The sequence below is a fragment of the Ascaphus truei genome, unplaced genomic scaffold, assembly GCF_040206685.1.
Source record: "Ascaphus truei isolate aAscTru1 unplaced genomic scaffold, aAscTru1.hap1 HAP1_SCAFFOLD_335, whole genome shotgun sequence".
Classification (NCBI taxonomy): Eukaryota; Metazoa; Chordata; class Amphibia; order Anura; family Ascaphidae; genus Ascaphus; species Ascaphus truei.
Window position 1 is genome coordinate 71,654 of NW_027456344.1, and position 16,013 is coordinate 87,666.

The 16,013-nt window shown below is 50.0% G+C and overlaps 1 protein-coding gene across 3 annotated transcripts; it reads right to left on the bottom strand.

Annotated features, from left to right (window-relative positions):
- Positions 1–7,418: 7,418 nt before the first annotated feature.
- On the bottom strand, positions 7,419–14,956 carry PRR3 (proline rich 3). 3 transcript variants are annotated; one of them, XM_075583574.1, is made up of 5 exons: positions 14,822–14,956; positions 13,816–13,903; positions 8,917–9,061; positions 8,125–8,541; positions 7,419–7,819 (listed from the first exon to the last, which is right to left on the bottom strand). In XM_075583574.1, exons 2-5 carry the CDS (start codon positions 13,840–13,842, stop codon positions 7,710–7,712), a joined length of 699 nt encoding a protein of 232 aa, XP_075439689.1. In that variant the 5' UTR covers positions 13,843–13,903; positions 14,822–14,956; the 3' UTR covers positions 7,419–7,709. The 3 variants fall into 3 exon arrangements, with proteins under 3 accessions (XP_075439689.1, XP_075439691.1, XP_075439690.1); XM_075583576.1 differs by having other exon boundaries at positions 14,856–14,915; XM_075583575.1 differs by having other exon boundaries at positions 14,852–14,911.
- Positions 14,957–16,013: the final 1,057 nt, after the last annotated feature.

Here is a 16,013-nt window from a genome sequence, read left to right on the forward strand (position 1 = left end):
GGCTTTTCCCTTCGCCCTGATAGTCCTGCAAAATGGCAGGTCGCATGCCATCAAACACATCGCAGACGGTCCTGAGTTCCTCACAAGGCTGGGCCTCCCTAATACCTTACCGCAGCCTGAAGCTCTTGATGGCCGCCTACCCCGCCGGACCGAATGGGAGAAAGTGAGGCAACCACCAAAACCAAGACACGCTAAGGCGGGCCCCTCAGGATCAGGATGAAGGCCACACAAGACGATCCACAGTCACTCCTGAATCGTTAATGTTGTTTCCTGATTTCAACTACACTGTCTACCCTTACAAACTGCGGTCCTCTGCAAGACAAGATTTACAACGCCGTCCCCCGGAGATTGTCTACCCGGCTGAGCCGACAAAACAGCTAAGAGGAGAGGGGGAAGTTAAGTAAGGAAAAGACGCGGCAAAAGTTCTTCCCTGTCTTCTATTTTTTTTTTTTTCTCTATCGCGCTCTCCACTCACCAAAATGGCCTCACAAGACGACGGGCGGGAGAATCCGGCAAAGAAGCGCCAATTCAGAATGGCGGAGGACGATTTGGCGCGAACACGGGATGAGGCGGAGGACTCCGCCCCCGAGAAACACCAGCCCCTTCGGCAAGCGCCAGCCAGAACTAACTGCGACACGCAGAGGACGTCGAAAGAGAAACTCTCGCGAGAGCCCGTCATCAGGACCCTGACGTCAGTGAAAGCGCCCAAGACCGAGAGCAAGAACAGCGCTCGGCTGAGAGAAGACAACAGACACCGGAAGAGCCAGAAGAGCCACAAAGAGGACCAGAGCTCCCCAGAGGGGTCCGCGCATTCCCCTACTGGGGAGAGGGGCTAAAAATAGAACACAGTTGCAGGGTAGTTAACTAAAGACTTCACAGTTGAACAGTTTAAACTAACCAAAGTTTTCTTTTTCAGAAACACAAGTTGAGCTGTAGTCGAGTTCTGTCATATGTGCTTACGCGCTGATTAATAAAAATTAATGAGTTCGCTGCCGGCGGGGGGGCGGTTGTATGCCCTACCTGTTGCCTGTTGGCATGTACCTCTCTGGTTGGACGGTGGCCTTAAGCCACAGCCTAACCAAAGACCTGGGCTTCCTCGATTTCAGTGTCCTTCCACACCCCTATATGGGGAACTGGGACACACTGGAATCGGATAAGTGTCCCCGGGCAGCAAACCATAGGTCTCCGAAGACCAAAGTGGTTTTCCTTGTTAATCTAACAAGGTTGTATGTTCCCTGTCACTCCCCTATGTGTTTCCCTCCCCCCCATCCAGGTATCCCCAGTAGAATTGACTGGACAACAGAGGACCTGCAGCTCTACCGCCAACATCCTCCGCAACAACACGAGCCGGGTAAGCAGCAAACACTAGACACCCATAAGCACCCACCACACACACAAAGATGGCATTAACGTTCATCTCCCAAAATGTAAAGGGATTTAATTCCCCCCGTAAACGCAGGATAGCCTTCGCTGACTTCAAACGCAAAAACACTGATGTGCTCTTCCTGCAAGAGACGCACTATTGTCTTAAAAACAATCCAAAATTCATAGACAAACACTTTAGAAAATTCTACCTAGCCTCAGCAAAGGACAAAAAAAAGGGTGTCGCTATCTTGATCCACAATAGAGTCCCATTTGTGCCAGAAAAGATAAAACGTGACCCTGAAGGGAGATACATCATTCTAGTAGGCACACTGCAGCAAACCAGGGTAACCTTAGCGTGCGTGTACGCCCCCTGCGATAACAACCCCCAATTCTTCACAGAATTCTTTCTGAAACTACAAAACTGGGCAAGCGGTAATGTGATATTAGCAGGGGATTTTAACAAAGCCCTAGACCCCCGTATTGATAGATCTCCGAGACAGGAGAAGGGGAGACAAGCAGGAACCAAAGAGCTACTAGAAGGGCTAAGAAGAGGATGCCTGGTGGACATATGGCGAGAACAACACCCAGGCGAGCGCACATATACATTCTATTCACACCCACACGACAGCTACAGCAGACTTGACCACTTCTTTGTATCGGGTAGAATGGTCCCACAAATATCCGACACTGTGATCCATGACATTACATGGTCGGACCATGCATCGATAGAGCTAAGATGCACACAAATTAGGCAGGTTAGCCCGGGAGCAAACTGGAAGCTAAACGAATCCCTTATTAAAATTCCGGAATTGGAACAGTCAGTCAAAGACGAGATCAGGAATTTTTTTATTACAAACACAGGCACTGTGGAATCCCACACTACACTGTGGGAGGCTCACAAGGCCACAATAAGAGGAACCTTGATTAGCATCGCAGCAAGACGCAAAAGACAAAGGGAGGCGAAATTGACACTACTATATAAGAGGTTACATGAGCTCTCTGCACTACATAGCCGATCAGGCGGAGAGGACATCCTTAAGGAGCTGAAAGATGTCAGAATTGAGCTTAATCTCCTCCTCACATCCCAGGCCGAGAGAGATATCAGTTGGACCAAGCGGAAATTTTTTGAGAAAGCCAATAAGCCGGACACTATGTTAGCAAACAGGATCCGTAATAGGCAGCCGAGTTATAATATACAAACCATAAAAACAAAAACAGGAGAGCTGACCTCCAACCCTAAACGCATAGTGGAAGAGTTTAGGCTTTATTATGAACAGCTATATAATGGGGAGAAAGTATCACAAAACCCAAAAACAAAAAAACTTTTACAGTCCTTCTTAGACGACGCAGCCCTTCCAGAGGTGAGCAGGCTGGAGAATGAGGCGGTTCAATCTGACTTCACGTTAGAGGAACTGACAGCGGTAATCAAACACCTCAAACCCTCTAAGGCCCCAGGCCCAGACGGGTTCTCTAACCTATACTACAAGAAATTTATAGGGGTGCTAGCGCCACACATGCTCAAATTATTCAATGGAGTTCTAGCGGGGGAACTCTTCTCGGACCAGATGCTTCAGGCGTCAATATCCATAATTCATAAAAAGGACAAAGATCCTACAAATTGCCAAAGCTACCGGCCAATATCTTTAATCAATTCGGACGTAAAAATTTACTCCAAATTATTGGCCAATAGATTGAGTACGATCCTGCCACGGCTTATACACCCAGACCAAGTTGGCTTCATTAGAGACAGACAAGCGGCCGATAATACCAGAAAGATAATTGATATTATTAACTACATTAACGCCAACGGGATCCATGGGGTAATCCTAAGCTTAGACGCAGAAAAGGCCTTTGACAGGATCGACTGGCCATATATGGAATCCACGCTTGAGGCATTCGGGTTTGAGAACAAAATTATAAGGGCAATAAAAGCATTATACACAACCCCGACCGCCAGGGTGTTACATCAAGGCTTCCCTTCAGACATGTTTAAAATTAAAAGCGGTACCAGACAGGGATGCCCACTTTTGCCCCTGTTGTTCGCCCTATGCATGGAACCGCTAGCAGCACACATTCGGCGCAATCCAGATATTACGGGAGTGCAAATAGGTTCCCAGGAGCATAAAATCGCGTTATATGCAGATGATATTATATTATCTTTGACAAAACCGCTCACCGCATTACCCAATCTGTTCGCGCTACTGGATAAATTTGGCAGAATCTCCGGATTTAAGATCAATCAATCAAAGTCGGAGGCGCTGAATCTAAATATCCCGAAGACGACAGAGAAACTAATAGAGATAAACTTTCAGTTTAAATGGCAGACCAGAGCCATAAAATACTTGGGAATTTTTCTAACCAAACAAAGCCATAATCTCTACCAAGAGAATTACCCGAGACTTATAAAAACCCTCACAAAGGAACTTAAAGACTGGTCTGCATATGGGATATCCTGGATTGGTAAAATCTTTTGCGTAAAAATGAACCTCCTCCCCAGGATACTATACCTGTTCCAAACTCTTCCGATACCCGTAGTAAGATCAGATATTATAGAACTGCAGAAAGCAGTTACAAACTTCATTTGGAAAAACAAAAAACCACGGGTAAAAAGGTCAATCATGCAAAGGCCTAAGGAAACTGGGGGGCTGGCAGTGCCGTGCTTGATGGCTTACTACAAAGCGGCCCAATTATGCCAAATTACACAGTGGCATGGGGATCCGGAGCAAAGGCAATGGGTGGCATTGGAGAGGGAGGCTTGCGCCCCGCTGGAGCTGAAAGACCTTATTTGGTACCCTAAATCCAGGCTAAAAGATCTCAAAAACCCGCTTCCCTCGGTGTTGAGCTCTCTCTCGGTCTGGGAGACGGTTAAAACTAGTCACTCACTAACCTCAAAACACACTCTAATGACTCCCCTATATGGAAATCCGGACTTTGCTCCAGGGTTAACTGACAGAAATTTCACACTCTGGCAAAAAGGGGGACTAAGAAGACTAAAGGATCTGGAGGGTAGAGACACAATCAAAACATTTGATAATCTACAGTCAGAAACGGACTTACCTAATACTGAATTTCTTAGATACCTCCAGGTCCGGGCATTCTACACCAAACACCCAAATAGACCACCCCTAACCAATTTTGAAAAGCTCTGTGATCGGGGAACCGATACACGGGGACTCATCTCTGCTCTGTACAAGGTGGTGGCCAAGACAGACCCTGTTGACGCACACAGACCAAGCTTCATGACACAATGGGAGACGGATCTGACTGGACCGTTAGAAGACAAAGACTGGGAAGCGATTTTTAAAGCTGCGGCTAGCAGTTCGATCTGTACGACGCTGAAGGAGAACTCATATAAAGTATTATTAAGGTGGTACCTCACCCCAGTTAGACTGGCAAAATTTGTCGCGGGCGCTTCCCCGCTCTGTCCTAGGAAGTGCGGGGAACGGGGAGATCTGGTACACATGCTGTGGTCTTGTCCACGAATCATTCCCGTTTGGACTCAAATTAGAGATTGGCTACAAAAGGTTTTCTTGGGCCTCAAAATTCAACTAGATCCTTGGGTTTTCCTACTAGGTAAGCCCACAGAAGAGGTGTCTAGATCGGGAAACAAACTTATAGCACATTTTGCTACGGCAATGAGGTGCGAGACCGCAGCATTGTGGAATCAGGATGCAATTCCATCAATAGATAAAATTCGGAATAGAATCTGGTTCGCTTGCCAGATGGAAAAGTTGACAAGTCTAGTCAACGACACTGGCCCAAATTTCCAAAAAGTCTGGTCATTATGGTTGGCACAGACCGATATCCCAGGGATGAGCAATGCCACCATCTGGCTTTGATAGGGGCAGGTGGGTTCTCCTTCGACGGCGGAACAGACACAGGGGAGATAGAACAATAGAAAACCCCACGGACAAGATCAATTAAGGAGAATTATCCCTTTCCCGGATTATTAAACTAGGTGGGACGTTAGATGAGATAGTAAAGAACACTCGAAAAAGAGCCAGGCTTAGGGAATACACGGAAGAGACTATACCCCATCCAGTCACCCCATGCCCTTCCCCCTAACCCACCCTTTCCACCCCCTCTCACGTCTTCCCCCCCCCATGTCTGTTTTGATGTTGTATGTCAAAATGAAAAACAAGTGACATTACTTTGATACTGGTATGTACTATCATTGAAAAACCCAATAAAAGAAAGTTATAAAAAAAAAAAAAAAAAATGACATTCCACTGGACCATGTGACTGTGCTTAGCCAGTGGAATGACAGTTGGAAAGGGATTGCTGAGGGGACTGGGCTGGCAGTTTCTTTTGATATGGTCAGGCTGCTGCAGAACACTCTGCAAGCACCTGCCAGATCCAGAGTGAGGAGACTGGGGGATTCTGCTGGCCAGTACAAAGTACAGTGGCACCTAAGGGAGCACTGCAACAGCTAAGAGGAGATCCCCCTGCATTGTAACAGCAAGAGGAAAGAAAGAGATCCCCCTGCATTGTAACAGCCAGTGGAAAGAAAGCGACCCCCCTGCATTGTAACAGCCAGAGGAAAGAGATCCCCCTGCATTGTAACAGCCAGAGGAAAGAAAGAGATCCCTCTGCATTGTAACAGCCAGAGGAAAGAAAGAGATCCCCCTGCATTGTAACAGCCAGAGAAAAGAGATCCCCCTGCATTGTAACAGCCAGAGGAAAGAGATCCCCCTGCATTGTAACAGCCAGAGGAAAGAAAGAGATCCCCTGCATTGTAACAGCCAGAGGAAAGAAAGAGATCCCCTGCATTGTAACAGCCAGAGGAAAGAAAGATCCCCCTGCATTGTAACAGCCAGAGGAAAGAGATCCCCCTCCATTGTAACAGCCAGAGGAAAGAGATCCCCTTCCATTGTAACAGCCAGAGGAAAGAGATCCCCCTCCATTGTAACAGCCAGAAGAAAGAAAGATCCCCCTGCACTGTAACAGCCAGAGGAAAGGAGATCCCCCTGCATTGTAACAGCCAGAGGAAAGAGATCCCCCTGCATTGTAACAGCCAGAGGAAAGAGATCCCCCTCCATTGTAACAGCCAGAGGAAAGAGATCCCCTTCCATTGTAACAGCCAGAGGAAAGAGATCCCCCTCCATTGTAACAGCCAGAAGAAAGAAAGATCCCCCTGCACTGTAACAGCCAGAGGAAAGAAAGAGATCCCCCTGCATTGTAACAGCCAGAGGAAAGAGATCCCCCTACATTGTAACAGCCAGAGGAAAGAGATCCCCCTCCATTGTAACAGCCAGAGGAAAGAAAGATCCCCCTGCATTGTAACAGCCAGAGGAAAGAAAGATCCCCCTGCATTGTAACAGCCAGAGGAAAGGAAATCCCCCTACATTGTAACAGCCAGAGGAAAGAGATCCCCCTGCATTGTAACAGCCAGAGGAAAGAGATCCCCTGCATTGTTGTATCTAATTACTCCTGCTTCCCACTCTGTGTACCCCCCACTACAAGAATTACACCCCAAGTTACAGGACTCAGGCCCCCACCTCAGTGACCGGGTCTATACTCTGAGGGAAAGTAAAGAGGGGTTACAGAAGTGCGACCACGATATCATCTGCTCTTTATTATGTATTATGTACCTTTCTCACTGACTGCCCCGCACCTCTGGAATGCCCTTCCCCTCAGTACCCGACTAGCACCCTCTCTATCCACCTGTAAGACCCACCTTAAGACACACCTGCTTAAAGAAGCATATGAATAGCACTGTGGATATTCTGAACACATGATACATAAAGCTTGGCCCCCTGCAGACGCACTTACCAGAACTCCCTCCTACTGTCTCTGTACGTTCTCCCCACCTACCAATTCGATTGTAAGCTCCTTGGGGCAGGGACTCCTCTTCCTAAATGTTACTTTTATGTCTGAAGCCCTGATTCCCATGACCTGTTATTTATATTATCTGTTATTTATTTGATTACCACATGTATTACTGCTGTGAAGCGCTATGTACATTAATGGCGCTATATAAATAAGGACATACAACACAATACAGACCCTTGGTTTCCGAATCTAGATGACATTCAACACATCGGAACCCCAAATTCCAGTCAAATTACTTTATTTATATTTATATATGTACAATTTGGTCAATGCTTGTCCATATACCCTTGTGGTGTTTTACTTTTACCCTCGTCGCTAGTCTTCTCCTTTAAACAGTTCTATTTATGTTATTTGTGTTATGTTGAAAAACCTAATAAAACCTAATAAAAATGTTTGAAACTAAAAAAAAAAACAAAACAAAAAAAAAACACAAAAAAAAAAAAAATCTATTTGTACTATTTGTACATAAAAAAACACAAAATAATAAAAAAACGATGGCGTTCGCCAGGAGGTTAGAGCAGGGGGGGTCCGTTGGCGCCCGGGTGGTAGAAGGCACAGTTGTTTTCGTAATTGCACTTCCCCTTCGTCACGAAGTGTCGGCAGATGGGACGGTCGGACTTGTCTGTGGGGGAGAAGGGGTAAGTGGTAATACGGTGACACGGACAGAAGGGAGGTACAGCTCCTTATAACGCTGCGCTTGGGGTCCCTAGAATCACATCGCGCTATAAGCGGATCGCGTTAGAAATAATGTACCATTGTATGCGTTGTACAATAAAGTATTTAAGATACCAATAATCGTGTTGTAAAGTATTCCTAAATACGAAAACTGGGAACCACGCTGACACCGCGTTATAAGCGGATCTGCGTTGTAACGGATCGCGCTATAACGGGGTTGAGCTGTAGAAGTCTGACAATGACAACAGTTACCTGATATATGCCCTTGTCCACTGTGCTCGCCGCCGTGACCCCTGTGCTCGCCGCCGTGACCCCTGTGCTCGCCGCCGTGACCCCTGTGCTCGCCGCCGTGACCCCTGTGCTCGCCGCCGTGACCCCTGTGCTCGCCGCCGTGACCCCTCCCATAAGGTCCTTGCCTCCCTCCTCCAGGGGATCCCCTGTCTTTTCTTCCTCCTCTCCCCCTGTAGCCCGGCTCTCCCCCTCGCCCGCCTCTGCCCCAGTGGAAGGGGGGAGGTGAGGGTCCCCACTCCCCTCCACCTCTCATCCCTCCTCGATCGCCGTGGTGTCCCCCTCTCATGTGGTCGTTAGGTGGGGGTTCCCAGTAGCCGTCACGATGTGGGGGAGGGGGTCCCATCATGCGTGGGCCGCCGGGGGGTGGGCCGTGGGGACCTGCGAGACAAGAGGAAAAAGGGTTAATGTCCATCACTGCTTTCCTCGCTCCACTTTTCTCCTTCCGTCCTCCCACCCGCTTCCCTCCACTCTCTTCTCCATGTTTGCCTCTCCCTCCCCATCGCCGGCTTTCTCCTTGCTCCCCCACTACATCGAACCTCCCCCCCCACCTTTCCCTCTCTCCCCACCGCCCACTCCAGCCCTCTCTCCCCTCACCTATTTACTCCACTGCCTTATAGATTCTATACTTCCCTCCCCCCTCCCCCCTCCCCATTCTAAACAATCTCTCACGGTCTTGTGTGGACACTTGTTTCTCTTTCTGCAATCGCTTTCAGGCGGGGGGAGTGGGAGGGGGGAGTTTTGATGTGTGGGTACCTGGGTAGGGTCCTGGCGGTCCCGGCGGGGGATAATAAGGAGGTGGCTGCATTGGCGGAGGCTGCTGCTGTAGTGGGTTCTTCAGGTCCGTAGGGGGGTACCCATTACCAAGGGGTGGCAATCCCCAAAAATCCCGCTGGTACAACTGAGAGAGAGGAAATATGTTTAAAGATGACAAACATAAGGGAGCTATGAGTCTGTCCCTCCCCTCCAGGGTGACATAGTGACACAGACAGAAGGGAGCTATGAGTCTGTCCCTCCCCCCGCAGGGTGACATAGTGACACAGACAGAAGGGAGCTATGAGTCTGTCCCTCCCCTGCAGGGTGACATAGTGACACAGACAGAAGGGAGCTATGAGTCTGTCCCTCCCCCCGCAGGGTGACATAGTGACACAGACAGAAGGGAGCTATGAGTCTGTCCCTCCCCCCGCAGGGTGACATAGTGACACAGACAGAAGGGAGCTATGAGTCTGTCCCTCCCCCCGCAGGGTGACACAGTGACACAGACAGAAGGGAGCTATGAGTCTGTCCCTCCCCCGCAGGGTGACACAGTGACACAGACAGAAGGGAGCTATGAGTCTGTCCCTCCCCCCGCAGGGTGACACAGTGACACAGACAGAAGGGAGCTATGAGTCTGTCCCTCCCCCCGCAGGGTGACACAGTGACACAGACAGAAGGGAGCTATGAGTCTGTCCCCCCTCCCCCGCAGGGTGACACAGTGACACAGACAGAAGGGAGCTATGAGTCTGTCCCTCCCCCCGCAGGGTGACATAGTGACACAGACAGAAGGGAGCTATGAGTCTGTCCCTCCCCCCGCAGGGTGACACAGTGACACAGACAGAAGGGAGCTATGAGTCTGTCCCTCCCCCGCAGGGTGACATAGTCAGACAGACAGAAGGGAGCTATGAGTCTGTCCCTCCCCCGCAGGGTGACACAGTGACACAGACAGAAGGGAGCTATGAGTCTGTCCCTCCCCCCGCAGGGTGACACAGTGACACAGACAGAAGGGAGCTATGAGTATGTCCCTCCCCCCGCAGGGTGACACAGTGACACAGACAGACGGGAGCTATGAGTCTGTCCCTCCCCCGCAGGGTGACACAGTGACACAGACAGAAGGGAGCTATGAGTCTGTCCCTCCCCCCACAGGGTGACACAGTGACACAGACAGAAGGGAGCTATGAGTCTGTCCCTCCCCCACAGGGTGACACAGTCAGAAGGGAGCTATGAGTCTGTCCCTCCCCCGCAGGGTGACACAGACAGAAGGGAGCTATGAGTCTGTCCCTCCCCCCGCAGGGTGACACAGACAGAAGGGAGCTATGAGCCTGTCCCTCCCCCCGCAGGGTGACACAGTGACACAGACAGAAGGGAGCTATGAGTCTGTCCCTCCCCCCGCAGGGTGACACGGACAGAAGGGAGCTATGAGTCTGTCCCTCCCCCCGCAGGGTGACACAGTGACACAGACAGAAGGGAGATATGAGCCTGTCCCTCCCCCCGCAGGGTGACACAGTGACACAGACAGAAGGGAGCTATGAGTCTGTCCCTCCCCCCGCAGGGTGACACAGTGACACAGACAGAAGGGAGCTATGAGCCTGTCCCTCCCCCCGCAGGGTGACACAGTGACTCAGACAGAAGGGAGCTATGAGTCTGTCCCTCCCCCCGCAGGGTGACACAGTGACACAGACAGAAGGGAGCTATGAGTCTGTCCCTCCCCCCGCAGGGTGACACAGTGACACAGACAGAAGGGAGCTATGTGTCTGTCCCCCCCCCCCCCCGCAGGGTGACACAGTGACACAGACAGAAGGGAGCTATGAGTCTGTCCCTCCCCCCCCCCGCAGGGTGACACAGTGACACAGACAGAAGGGAGCTATGAGTCTGTCCCTCCCCCCCCCCCCGCAGGGTGACACAGTGACACAGACAGAAGGGAGCTATGAGACTGTCCCTCCCCCCGCAGGGTGACACAGTGACACAGACAGAAGGGAGCTATGAGTCTGTCCCCCACCCGCAGGGTGACACAGTGACACAGACAGAAGGGAGCTATGAGACTGTCCCTCCCCCCGCAGGGTGACACAGTGACACAGACAGAAGGGAGCTATGAGTCTGTCCCTCCCCCTGCAGGGTGACCGTGTGACACAGACAGAAGGGAGTTATGAGTCTGTCCCTCCCCCCGCAGGGTGACACAGTGACACAGACAGAAGGGAGCTATGAGTCTGTCCCTCCCCCCGCAGGGTGACACAGTGACACAGACAGAAGGGAGCTATGAGTCTGTCCCTCCCCCCGCAGGGTGACACAGTGACACAGACAAAAGGGAGCTATGAGTCAGTCCCTCCCCCGCAGGGTGACACAGTGATACAGACAGAAGGGAGCTATGAGTCTGTCCCTCCCCCGCAGGGTGACACAGACAGAAGGGAGCTATGAGTCTGTCCCTCCCCCCGCAGGGTGACACAGACAGAAGGGAGCTATGAGCCTGTCCCTCCCCCCGCAGGGTGACACAGTGACACAGACAGAAGGGAGCTATGAGTCTGTCCCTCCCCCCGCAGGGTGACACAGACAGAAGGGAGCTATGAGTCTGTCCCTCCCCCCGCAGGGTGACACAGTGACACAGACAGAAGGGAGCTATGAGCCTGTCCCTCCCCCCGCAGGGTGACACAGTGACTCAGACAGAAGGGAGCTATGTGTCTGTCCCTCCCCCCGCAGGGTGACACAGTGACACAGACAGAAGGGAGCTATGAGTCTGTCCCTCCCCCCGCAGGGTGACACAGTGACACAGACAGAAGGGAGCTATGTGTCTGTCCCCCCCCCCCCCCCGCAGGGTGACACAGTGACTCAGACAGAAGGGAGCTATGAGTCTGTCCCTCCCCCCCCCCCGCAGGGTGACACAGTGACACAGACAGAAGGGAGCTATGTGTCTGTCCCCCCCCCCCCCCCCGCAGGGTGACACAGTGACACAGACAGAAGGGAGCTATGAGTCTGTCCCTCCCCCCCCCCCGCAGGGTGACACAGTGACACAGACAGAAGGGAGCTATGAGTCTGTCCCTCCCCCCCCCCCCCGCAGGGTGACACAGTGACACAGACAGAAGGGAGCTATGAGACTGTCCCTCCCCCCGCAGGGTGACACAGTGACACAGACAGAAGGGAGCTATGAGTCTGTCCCCCACCCGCAGGGTGACACAGTGACACAGACAGAAGGGAGCTATGAGACTGTCCCTCCCCCCGCAGGGTGACACAGTGACACAGACAGAAGGGAGCTATGAGTCTGTCCCTCCCCCTGCAGGGTGACCGTGTGACACAGACAGAAGGGAGTTATGAGTCTGTCCCTCCCCCCGCAGGGTGACACAGTGACACAGACAGAAGGGAGCTATGAGTCTGTCCCTCCCCCCGCAGGGTGACACAGTGACACAGACAGAAGGGAGCTATGAGTCTGTCCCTCCCCCCGCAGGGTGACACAGTGACACAGACAAAAGGGAGCTATGAGTTTGTCCCTCCCCCGCAGGGTGTCACAGTGACACAGACAGAAGGGAGCTATGAGCCTGTCCCTCCCCCCGCAGGGTGACAGTGACACAGACAGAAGGGAGCTATGAGTCTGTCCCTCCCCCCGCAGGGTGACACAGACAGAAGGGAGCTATGAGTCAGTCCCTCCCCCGCAGGGTGACACAGTGATACAGACAGAAGGGAGCTATGAGTCTGTCCCTCCCCCGCAGGGTGACACAGACAGAAGGGAGCTGTGACTGCCCCGCACCTCTGGAATGCCCTTCCCCTCAAACCCGACTAGCACCCTCTCTATCCACCTTTAAGTCCCACCTTAAGACACACTTGCTTAAAGAAGCATATGAATAGCACTGTGGATATTCTGAACACATGATACATAAAGCTTGGCCCCCTGCAGATGCACTTACCAGAACTCCCTCCTACTGTCTCTGTACGTTCTCCCTACCTACCAATTAGACTGTAAGCTCCTCGGGGCAGGGACTCCTCCTCCTTAATGTTACTTTTATGTCTGAAGCACTTCTCCCCTTTATGTGTTATTTATATTATTTGTTATCTATACGATTACCACGTGTATTACTGCTGTGAAGCGCTATGTACATTAAAGGCGCTATATAAAGACAGTGTGAGGGAAAGGGGTGTGTGGATTGGGCGCGTCTTGGACAAATGTGAACAACAATAAGTGACAAAGTGTTATAAATATAACAACAGTGCAGAAACTTCAAATGTGAATAATGTGATTAACCTTCACCAACCCTTGGTGAAATAAAGTAATAAAAAAAAAAATATACAACAGGAAGTGTAGCAGCTCAACACCCTCAAAAAGGAACTGGTCTGTGTCCCAATGGTTCTATATAAAGACAGATATGCATCCAACAGGGGGAAACCCTCGGTATCAGGAAACCCTCAGTAATAGGGTAATCCCCAAAGGGGGTAACATTACATGTGACAGGAGCCGGATAGTTCTACCCCGAATCGCTGAAATCAACGTGTTCTGTGGGCGGCCTCCACTACACAACACATTGATTTTGGCTAATAGAGTACACACAGTGCCTACACTGCGACAATATGTCGAGGTGTGACGATGTGTTCAGGTGCAACACGATGTTGGAGGTGTGACGTGCATGTGACACTGTGTCGAGGTGCGACGTGTGAGACTGTATCAAGGTGTAACAATTTGTGCAACGCTACGTCGAGGAGTGACGGTGCGTGCAACACTGTGTCAAGGTGTGAGTGACACTATCGAGCTGCGTGCGTGATGTATGTGCCACGTGTGTGTCACTGTCGAAGTGTGAGTGACAATATCGAGTTGTGTGTGATACTATCGAGCTGTGTGTGATGCACGTGCCACGTGTGTCACTGTGTTGGCGACATGCCAGATGCTATGTGAGTTCAGATGTCTGCCATGTGTCTCACCTTCCTGCGTGTCACCTCCTCTGTCATCACACACCCGGGGACCCGAGAGACGTCACCTCCGCGTGCTGTATCTCCTCTGTCACGCACCCTGCGGGATAATATACATATATCATATATATATATATATATATACACTTACAGAGTTAGTATTGTGTGTGTGTGTGTGTGTTACTAAGAGATGTGTATTAATAAGCTGTGTGTGGTTGTGTGTGTGTATGTTAATAAGAGATGTGTGCGTGTGTTAAGAGGTGTGTGTGTGTTAATAAGATGTGTTAATAAGAGGTGTTAATATGAGGTGTGCGCGCTAATAAGAGGTGTGTGTGGGGGTTTATAAGAGATGTGTGTGGGGGAGTGAATAAGAGGTGTGTGGGGTTAATAAGAAGTGTGTGTGTGAACGAGAGGTGTGTGAATAAGAGGTGTGTGAATAAGAGGTGTGTGTGAATAAGAGGTGTGTGTGTTAATAAGAGGTGTGTGTGTGTGTTAATAAGAGGTGTGTGTGTGTGTTAATAAGAGGTGTGTGTGTGTTAATAAAAGGTGTGTGTTAATAAAAGGTGTGTGTGTGTTAATAAGGTGTGTGTGTTTTTTATTTAAGAGATGTGTGTGTGTGTGTGTGTGTGTGTGTGTGTGTGTGTGTGTGTTAATAAGGTGTGTTAATAAGTTGTGTGTGTGTTAATAAGTTGTGTGTGTGTGTTAATAAGAGATGTGTGTGTTAATAAGGTGTGTGTGTGTGTGTGTGTTAATAAGGTGTGTGTGTGTGTTATAAGAGATGTGTGTTAAGAGGTAGGTGTGTGTGTTAAGAAGAGGTGTGTGTTAATAAGGTGTGTGTTATAAGAGATGTGTGTTAAGAGGTAGGTGTGTTAATAAAAGGTAGGTGTGTGTAGGTGTGTTAATAAGAGATGTGTGCCAATTATGTGTGTGTTAATAAGAGATGTGTGTTAATAACAGGTGTGTATTAATAAGAGGTAGGTTGTGTGTGTTATATAAATATATAGTTACACACACATACAGTGTGTTAGCACAGCGCGCGCTCCCTCACACACAATAGAGCAGGCGCAGGAACCAGGGGGAGGTGTGAAAAGGTCGCTAGGCCCAGGACGTCACTTCCGCTTCCGCTCAGAGCCAGGGCGCGACCGCTGCCCTTAGCAACGGCTGGTGGAAAGTGAAAGCTTCATTGAGGGGCGTGGTCTGTATCAGCTGGCCACGCCTCTCCCTAGCAACGCGCATAGCCTGCTGTTATTGGATGGACTTGGCAAAGCTTTAGTAACGGGTCACGTTCCGCCCTTAGCAACAGGCCTTTCCATAGCAACAATCCTCTCCCTAGCAACAGAGGAGGATCTAGAGCTCATTAGCAAGAAACCCCATATTCATTAATAGGATCCCCCTCATACACACATCACTGCCCCCATATTCATTAATAGGATCCCCTCATACACACATCACTGCCCCCATATTCATTAATAGGATCCCCTCATACACACATCACTGCCCCATATTCATTAATAGGATCCCCTTATACACACATCACTGCCCCCATATTCATTAATAGGATCCCCTCATACACACATCACTGCCCCATATTCATTAATAGGATCCCCTCATACACACATCACTGCCCCCATATTCATTAATAGGATCCCCTCACACACATCACTGCCCCATATTCATTAATAGGATCCCCTCATACACACATCACTGCCCCATATTCATTAATAGGATCCCCTCATACACACATCACTCCCCCATATTCATTAATAGTATCCCCTCATACCCACATCAGTGCCCCCATATTCATTAATAGTATCCCCTCATACATACATCACTGCCCCCATATTCATTAACAGGACCCCCCTCATACACACATCACAGCCCCATATTCATTAATAGGATCCCCCTCATACCCACATCACTGCCCCATATTCATTAATAGGATCCCCTCATACACACATCACTGCCCCATATTCATTAATAGGATCCCCTCATACACACATCACTGCCCCATATTCATTAATAGGATCCCCTCATACACACATCACTGCCCCATATTCATTAATAGGATCCCCTCATACACACATCACTCCCCCATATTCATTAATAGGATCCCCCTCATACCCACATCAGTGCCCCCATATTCATTAATAGTATCCCCCTCATACACACATCACTGCCCCATATTCATTAATAGGATCCCCTCATACCCA

Bases quoted from the DNA above. Each gene is read 5' to 3' on its own strand.
- PRR3 (XM_075583574.1), bottom strand. From the start codon at position 13,842: ATGACAGAGGAGGTGACACGCAGGAAG. The intron at 8,542-8,916 runs GTACCCACACAT...CTTGTCTCGCAG, and splicing joins ACCGCCAGGACCCTACCCAG to GTCCCCACGGCCCACCCCCC. The intron at 7,820-8,124 runs GTAACTGTTGTC...TCTCCCCCACAG, and splicing joins TGGACAAGGGCATATATCAG to ACAAGTCCGACCGTCCCATC.